This window comes from Erinaceus europaeus, chromosome 4 (assembly GCF_950295315.1).
Source record: "Erinaceus europaeus chromosome 4, mEriEur2.1, whole genome shotgun sequence".
NCBI lineage: Eukaryota > Metazoa > Chordata > Mammalia > Eulipotyphla > Erinaceidae > Erinaceus > Erinaceus europaeus.
This window is the reverse complement of record NC_080165.1, coordinates 71864512-71873685: the sequence shown is the minus strand read 5'-3', so window position 1 is coordinate 71873685 and position 9174 is coordinate 71864512. Positions and strand designations below refer to the sequence as shown.

The 9174-nt window shown below is 34.7% G+C and overlaps 1 protein-coding gene across 5 annotated transcripts in view; it reads right to left on the bottom strand.

Annotated features, from left to right (window-relative positions):
• Positions 1 to 843: 843 nt before the first annotated feature.
• The window catches only part of SLC25A27 (solute carrier family 25 member 27), a 28103-nt gene continuing 19772 nt past the window's right edge, over positions 844 to 9174 (bottom strand). For 4 of the 5 annotated variants that reach the window (XM_007529717.3, XM_060189923.1, XM_060189921.1 and 1 more), the window contains one exon: positions 2659 to 3984. In XM_007529717.3, the coding sequence (XP_007529779.1) occupies positions 3913 to 3984 (72 nt within the window). In that variant the 3' untranslated portion in view covers positions 2659 to 3912. Of the gene's footprint in view, positions 1198 to 2658; positions 3985 to 9174 lie in introns of those variants that run through there. The other variant, XR_009549508.1, reaches the window with a different exon arrangement.

Sequence of the window (9174 nt, the reverse complement as noted above, 5' to 3'; positions counted from 1 at the left end):
TAACATTAAATATTTTAATTTTCATTGTATAATATGAAGGAACAAAGGAATGCAAGAATATTAGCCAACATGCCCAGAGTTGCCTGAAGGAAGATAACTGTTACTCTGAGGGAAGTATTTTGGACTGAAACTGGACAGCCCTGTAAGTTTATATTATGCTTTTAGACTTGAATAAATCTTTTCCAGTCTTGGGGGGGGGGGAGTAAGTTCAAAGGGGAAACCCAATACAAAAATTCTGTATCCACAATGGTGAAGAGAGTTTCTTAGTGGTGGGAATGTTACGCAGACACTTATTATAGGAAAATAAGAATCTGTACCCATATGTCAACAATTGTCCTGTAAACCATTACTTTTCCAATAAGATGATTCAGAAAAAAAAAGAATTTTTAATTCCATTTTTTCCTATGACATGAATATAGTGGTTCCCTTCAAGTATAATCAAGTTAAGATTCTAGAACTGAATCACTTCATTTTATAAAGAAGTGAAAATTAATAGAACTGAAAGGATTTGATCACAGTTATACTTCTCTATCAGATTTTGATACTAAAATGACATAAAGGCCTTTAGAATCCACATTTCATTTTTCCTCTACAATCCTTGATGTTTATAATACTACATATGTATTTTCTAATCATTTTTAAAGAGTTCTTGCTTAATTGGAGAGAAAAGACTGAAAATACTCCCATTTTTTAAACCACCAGGTATGTTTCCAATGGAGGTTCTAACAGAATCTGCATTTGTGAGACAAATATGTATAATATATATATTATAATATGTATAATAATTTATTTTGCAGTAATAAATTAATAATAACAGTAAATTCAGTAATAACAGTAATAAACAGTAATTCTTAAAAATGTTAAGATAATTTAACAGCAAATATTTAACATTTAAAACCTTCCTAAGACCAAGCAATTATCTCATGTGATAGAGCACAAGATTTGCATGCCTGAGGGATTCCAGTTGCCATATATACAGAGTAGTGTGATAACTTCTCTCTTCCTTTCTCATATGAGAAACTCTCATGGCATAATAAATCCTGAAGAAGAAAAAAAAAAAACTCCTTGGATATTTTTGCCCTTTTTTTCTTAGCAAATGGATGGTAATTTCAGATTTGTCTTATGATAGTCACATGTTATTAAAATAGTAAAAACAAAATTGTTTTAAATATGTAGATACCAATTTCTGTTGAGAACCTAAAAGTAAAGAAAATGCTATTAAGAGTAGACCTTGTTCATATAAAAACAAGCCATCATCCTACTCTAGTGGCTTATATTCAAATGTGATGCAGAACACTTAATAAGATAAATTATTCTTTACTAAAGACAAGTTTAAGAAATGTTATCTATCTATATATGTATGCATATGTTAATTTAATTACAATGAACACTGTTTAATAAATAAAATATTTTTAATGAGAAAAATTCGTTTGTGAAGAGAAAAAATTTGATAACTAAGCAAAGGAAACTTAGAAGTTAGCTATTGTTAATACTGAGCTGAAAACATATATCCCATACAGGAATTTCATAAGACATATTGAAATGGTTAGACCTTTCAGGTTGGACACATACTAAATGATATATTTTATTCGTTTATTTATTTTTGTTTGTTTTGTTTTGTTTTACCATGGATTATTTTGGAGAGGAAGACGATGACTTCAAGTTAGTAAAAATAAAGCAAAATTCCAAGGGATATTAAGAAATAAAATGTCACTGGAAAAGTATTAATGTGCTAGATAAACAAGATTGGCTCCTAATATAGAGGAACTTCATATTTAAGATAAAGCACGATAACTTTATTCTAAAAATGAATGCTAAAGACCATTCAAATTCACTTAAAATATAAAAGATAAAAAAATGTCATAAAGAAAAGTCTTGTTTCTGGAAGACTCAAGAGTCCATTTGATTGTCTGCTGATGTCATAAGGTACTTACTCAGTGTTTAATTAGTATACAATAGCTGTGAGTTGGAGAGCTGTTCACTTATCCTGGCTCTGTTACTAAGTCACTTATGAAAATGAACAACTCTGTTTACAAAACCTTAGGTTTCTTTTCCTAGCATGTGAGAATGAAAGAATTAAGCCAGATGACCTCAAGGATTCAAGTTAAAAGATTCCAGTTAGTCAAGTTGAATTCAGATAACAAGGAATAGTTTTTTTTTTTTAACCTAAAAGAGAAATGTCAATAATATTTTTCATAATTTGGTTTTCAAATGATTATTTGGATCCAGTCTTTACTTAATTAAAAAAATTGTAGAACACACACACACACAAGTTCTACAAAGTGATTCTAAGAGAGAACACTTAGGAATTAAAGTACATATTACCAATTTAACAACTCCATTTACACAGATTAACAAGTGCAATAGAAAGTAGATAATTTAAATATTTTCATAGATTAAACTTCAGTCTGAAAATTCAATAGAAAAACAATAAGCTACTTACTGCACATGAGTGTGTCACATTAAATATGATAAAAAGTATACTTCCCTCTTTAGATGGCAGTGATTATACATTAATGCAGCCACCAAGCATTTGTAAACACTTTTCTATTCAACACCACCTCTGCTCATTCTTAACAATTCTGCTTGATTAGCTCAAGGTCTTTCTTAGGTATGAGTTTGTGTGTGTGTGTGTCTGTGTGTGTGTGTGTGTGTGTGTTTTTCATTTTCTTACTTTGATACTTCCTCTACCCAACAACAGTGCTGAGTAAGTCAGAAATGCCTGTTCTCTAAGGTTGGGGGTATGGGAGACATGTATATGAATCTAAAGAATCACCTTTCTAAATTAAGAAATTCAATTTAGTGATTCTAGATATGACTATATTGTATACAGTTTATACTTATTTTTTAGGTAGGAAGCTTTGTCAAACTAAATAAGATTCAGACAACAAAGACAATTTCACTGTGATTTCTGAATTTTCTCTCTCAAAGGTCGTGTTAAGAAAAGATGAGGAAGAATGGGATGTTAGAATTCACTGACTTCAACTCAACCTTACTTTTAAAAAAATGCCACTGAACAGCTGGTAATAACCACTGTTTCATTAAGGAAGCATATCCACCTGACTTTTAATCTAATAAATTGTATTTATGTAGAGAGAGATTCTTGAGAGCTAGTGATAATTCAAGTTGTGATGACATATGTAACAAGACAAATATATCCTGTTTTCATCAAGATTCAGATTCTAAAGGCTACCAAGAAGTCCTTAGCTTGTATAGTGAAATGTACAGCTAACCAATTAACACAGATGAAATGATGGGGCAAAGAAGAAGGCAGCTTCTTTCCTTTAATTGCAAAACATCATCTACTTGATTTTTCTCGTCTTCCTGTCAAGAAAAGGTATATCAACTTCCTTTAACACTAAGGAAACTCAAAATGTTTATTCATAAAGTTTCACTCACCTCCTTTTAAAGTACAGTATGTACTTTAATGAACAATGTACTTTAAACTATGTACTTTAACAACAACAGTGTAAATACTGACATAACAGGTTGACTCTATTTCTTAATCACTTAATCATGTACATCCCTATTGTCTTCTTCAGACCTGAGATGCTGCCTCTCATCTGGCACTTGCCCTCTAAGCAGGTTCTTCAACAGAGACTAGTATCTCAAAGGTCAAATCTTCTTGCTCAAGGTCAATACTAGGTCAGAACTTGACTCTTTAGAAAATGGTACATGGAGTATTTCATTGGACAGCCTTGTATTATCCCATCAGATTACTTTTGAACAAAAAGAGCAGTCAAAGAAAACTCAGTGTTACCCAGGAAATACAGAGTACTACCCCCTGTATATCAGTCTTTGTTGAATATGATGTCTTCTTATAGAGGTAGAAAGAATAGAGATGTGTGTTGCCGCTGTCCATACTTCACTGACAATGACCATAGTAACTTTAAGGGTTGCATCTTTAAAGTCTTAAAATGGAGTGACTCCACTCATCTCTCTGATTTTTTCATATGTAAGCCAGAATACCAGTGACCAAGGGGTCTGAAAGATTAACCAAAAAAGTTAGTGCATATTTCAAAGTAATTATAAATTATAAATATTCCACATATATGCATACACAACTCTGAATGACAGTCATTTTGAATCTCTTTAGAATGTAAGTAAATATGTTGATATTTTGTCTTTATGAGGCAATCTGTAATTTACAATCTTGGGGTTCTTTTTAGGGGGTTTCATATCCAGGGCTTCACTACTTTGGACTGACTTTTCCAGATAGACAGAGAGGCTGGCTGGCAGGGGAAGGGAGAAGAGGGAAGAGACAGAGAGAAGGAAAGAGTGAGTGACAGGGAGAGAGAGTGACAGGGAGAGGAGGCACCACAGTATCGAAACTTTTCAGAGCATGGGAGTGGAGGGGAATGAATTCAGACCTGGACTACGCACACTATCCAAGTAAGCTATTTTGACCACCCTATGTCATATTTTTTGTAGATTCCTCTGAAGCATTTTAATAGACATGAAAGGGAATAATAAATAGTCTTATGGTATCTTTGAGGACACAGAAGGCTAGTTACTAATCAAATGCCTAATAGCATTCTATGGAGGAAGACCACAGATTTCTATTCTTATATATATATATTTTACTAAAACATTATTGGTTAACAAACCAAAGCTATCACACATGTGAATTCTAGGCTGAGATTCTGTCATATAGCTTGTATAGATAAAATATTATCCTTTCTGAGTTAGGGCATACAACCAACAACTGATATGTCAAAAAACAGATGAAAAAATATATAAATAAAGAAAAGAACTTCCAACTCAAAAAAAGTTTATCAACATGAATAGAGGTGTAACTCTAAAGAGTAAGGGGAATGTACAATATAATAATACAATATAAACACTAGGGACACAGGGAACTCACAGGGTAGACAAAATGACCATCAGAGAAAGGGTGTCAGCTTCATTTCATATCAACTTTGGTTCATATGTGATAGATAATATTGGGTCAAAGGATAAATCTGATAATACTAAAGTAGAAAAACAAACCTAAGTAATTTTATTGCTAAATGTAATTTCTTAAGAGTGTTTGCAAAAAAATACTAATGTCATATATGTTTGTAACTCTTTTTTTCAGCCACCAGGTTCCATGACGCCAACCAGACTTCCCTGGGCAGATGACCCCACCAATGTGTCCCGAAGCCCACTTCACCAGAGCCCTACCCCATTAGAAAAGAGTGAGACAGGCTAGGAGTATGGATCGACCTGCCAACACCCAGGTTCACTGGAGAAGCAATTACAGAAGCCAGACCTCCCACCTCCTGCACCTCATAATGACCCTGGGTCCATACTCCCAGAGGGTTAAAGAACAGGAAAGCTATCAGGAGAGGGAATGGGATATGGAGTTCTGGTGGTAGGAATTATGTGGAGTTGTACTCCTCTTATCTTATGTTTTTGTCAATGCTTCCTTTTTATAAATAAAAATTAAAAAAAAAGAAAATTTTGAGCATGTTGCTTTGATAGAGAATTGACTTCAATTTAAGAGTATACACATTAGTTAAATCCAGACATAAAATAGAAAATATGAAGTTGTGATGGTATGTTTTTATAAAAAATAAAATGAAGCTAGTTATATAGCCATGATTAAATCAAAGAGCAAAACTCAAGAGTCATGCACTGTGGCAAGTCAATAAGAAGTCACCTAGTAATCTCTGGTGATTAGCCAGTTTTTCAGATGTCTGTTTCAATTCTCTTAAAATGCAAAAATAGGTATAGGATCTTTTTTTCCCCCACTCCAGATCAACTTTTACATATAGAGAGATAGTACAGTGACTAAAGCTTCCCTCAGTGCCATAATACTCCTATGTGATATACTGGAATCTTGAACGTGGGCTGAAATCATGGCCAAGGCAGGCACCCTCCTAGGTAAGCTGTCTTGATAGACCCTCTTAGCTGTAGGATCTTGAGAAGCTTAAGTCTACTGTTAGAAGCATGGGGTTAGAGTTGAACAAGCCTGCAATCAATTCCCAACTCTTCCCATACTGTTTATATGAACTTGAGCAAGTTTCTTATACTAAGATATGTTTCTCATCTGGAAAATGAGGATAACACCACCTATTTTACTAGATTCTTATAAAATATATTTTTTTAAATAATGAAGTTAAAGAGTTTATTACAGCCATGAGCTGCGAGCTCAGACCAATAGAGACTTAGAGGTTACGCAGGCTCTGGTGCTAAATATAAATATACATGCCCTGGGTCAGGTGGGTGGAGGTAAATAGTTAATTTTATCCACAGTATTTTTTTTTAAAGAATGGGAGCTACTCACTGTCCTAGTCTAACTTTCTAGCCCTTTTCTCTACTCTGATACCATCCTCTCAGATAATATTCTTACCCAACTTTAGGCTAACTATCAAACTCAAGCAAAACTACCATAGTTGTGTGCCCCTAGTTCTTAGCTTTCTTCTACCCTAAGATCCCTAATCTTATCTGCTCTATTCCTACTTTTTGGCTACTGTTCATTAACCATTTTGTCTCAACTTTTGTTCTACCACCTTCCAGACACCAAGCTACAGATGCTACCATGATTCCATCCTAATTTCTCTGGGCAGACAATCTCACCAGTATGTCCTGGAACTTCTCTTCAGAGCTCTGGCCTACTAGGGATAGATAGAAATAGGCTGGGGGTATGGGTCGACCTGTCAGTACCCACATCCAGTGGAGAAGCAAGTACAGAAGCCAAAATTCCTACCTTCTGCACCCTAAAAAAAACCTTGATCCATACTCCCGGTGGGGTAGAAGTGCTAGGATGAAGATAAGAGAGCACTGAACTCCAGTTTCATCAGCACCCAGAGAGAGAGCGAGAAAAAGAGAGGGACATATGGAGGTAATAATGTCCTCATGAGTGGCTTGGAGGGGAAGAGAGGATTGAGTCAGGAAGAAAAAGGGGGCAACTATGTATAAATGTGGACAGATAGTTGTAGAGATGATGGTTGGCCCATGTCTACAACCTTAGGGGAACTGTGGTGGGTTGCAGTATGGAGACTGAAGATTCAGAACTCAGGTGGTGGGAATGGTGTGGATTTAAACACCTGCTGACATGTAATTTTGTAAAATAAAATATTTAAAAAATTAAATTAAACTCAGATGTCTCAAAAAGAGCTTATCACAGTGCTTGCCACATATTATTTTTTTATGCTTAAGTTTCATGTGGAAAGAAAAGAGGTCAGAACACAAGATATCAATCTTTCTATATACTTTTGACAGTCTTCTTGTCCTTGTTCCTTCTGATGTTGATTTTTTTTTACATCAGGTGTCTTACTCTTCATCTAAATTCTACACTAGAAACACAAAAATTTCATCTCCCCTTTCTATAAATATTCAGTTACCAAGTTTTAAAATGCCTGGAAATTGGTTTTCTCTCCATTTCTACAGTCATCTCCTTGCTAGACTATTACCCAAACTTCTATATTGTTACTGAAGCAATTTTATTCCCTAACAAACCTCAACACATTACTACCATATTTTAGCAGCTGCTTGCTGGATATAGGGCCATACCTAAACTACTAAACTTGGTCCACAAGTTCCTTCTCTGGTTGGTACATGCATATTTTTCTGGAATTCTCTATCACTTCCTCCACAGACCTATTCTCCAGCCACATGGAATCTTCCCCAGTTCTCCAAACAAATTTTGCCCACATATGACCTGATGCCTATGCTCATATTGCTCTCTCAGGCTTTTCTTCATAAATGCTAAAGCTCAGATCAAGTGACAAATGCTAAAACCATTTTTTACTCTACTATTCATTCGCCTGAAACATTTTGTTCACATCACTGACAGATCATTAATACAGTCTGCTTAACAACACTGTCCTTTGGAATTAAGCTGCCTGGGTTTGATGTCCTAATGTTATTAATTCTTTTTCTTCTAGCGTTTGCCCTTCTTCCGTAGCCAGTCAACAGCGTCAGGTTGAGCCTGATGTAAAGTTTCAAGACCTCCTTTGAATCTGGAGAGGTGGCAGTCGTTGACTATGTTATTAATTAATAACCACTTAATCTGGTCAAGTTTTTTTTTAGACTCCCTAAGGTTTTGTTTCCTCTACTAATATGTCTTCTATTTTCAAATAATAGAATTATATAATATACTACATTAGATAATAATAGAATAATAGTAGCCTACTTAGTAGATTATTGAAAGAATTAATTTGATTAGGCTGTTAAAATGATGAGCACAGTATTGGCCATAAAACAAGTGACTGAGTCATAGGTTATTTCTGTTATCTCAACTACTTGCATGCCTACATCATTACAGTGCATGCTCCTCTAATGTAGGGAAAAACAAAAATATTTTATACCTCATAAGTGGTTTTAACAGCACTTACAATACTGCATGCAGTACTGAAATTTAGATATCTATCTTCATTTTTAAGGTCCAGCCCAAAATACTGCATTGTTGGAAAAGCCTTGCCATATTTTTCTATGCAAAAGTGCACCATGACTTTTTTTTTTTTGCCAACCTATATTAAGCCAGTTATCTTATTATCTATTCTTAGATGTCCTGTGGGTATCTAAAACATAACATGTCTAAAATCAAACTTGTTTTTCTACAAAATTTTCTCCCCTGGAAATAACACCCATTTTAGGAAATATATCTTGTGTTTCTCAGGACTACAGTCTAGGACTGAAACCTGACTTTTCCTTCTCTTCCTCAACTATCTTCCTATCCACACCCAATCATGCTTTTATTTCCTTTCTCCTAGGTGTCTTTTGATACTACCTCCTTCTTCCCCCGTTTTTACAGTCTACTTGAAGCTATCATTATCTCCATCTGTAACTACTGCTGACTTTTTTCCAACTCAAATGGCAGCAGGAATATATTTCTAAAAACGCACATGCCATCAAGTCAGTAAAACTGACTCCAATGGACCATGTGACCTTTGAGATCCATACTCTGGTTCTCTCTCTTGCCTCCACACCCTGTGCAGCTCTCTTCCAGGTCTCTGTGACTTGTTACTCTGGGCTTTCTTAAATACTTTGAACTAATCATGTTCTCTTCCCACTCCAACTATTCCCTCTGCCTCAAAGCTGTCTTTTTTTTTTTTTTTCAGCTATATTCTAATAATTTTTATCTCAACCTCAAAGTCCATTCTTCCAGGATATTTTCTTAACCTCTCAACCTAGACTGTACTTAATTGCTAAATTTTTTTTCATAGTACTACATACCTTTATCCTACA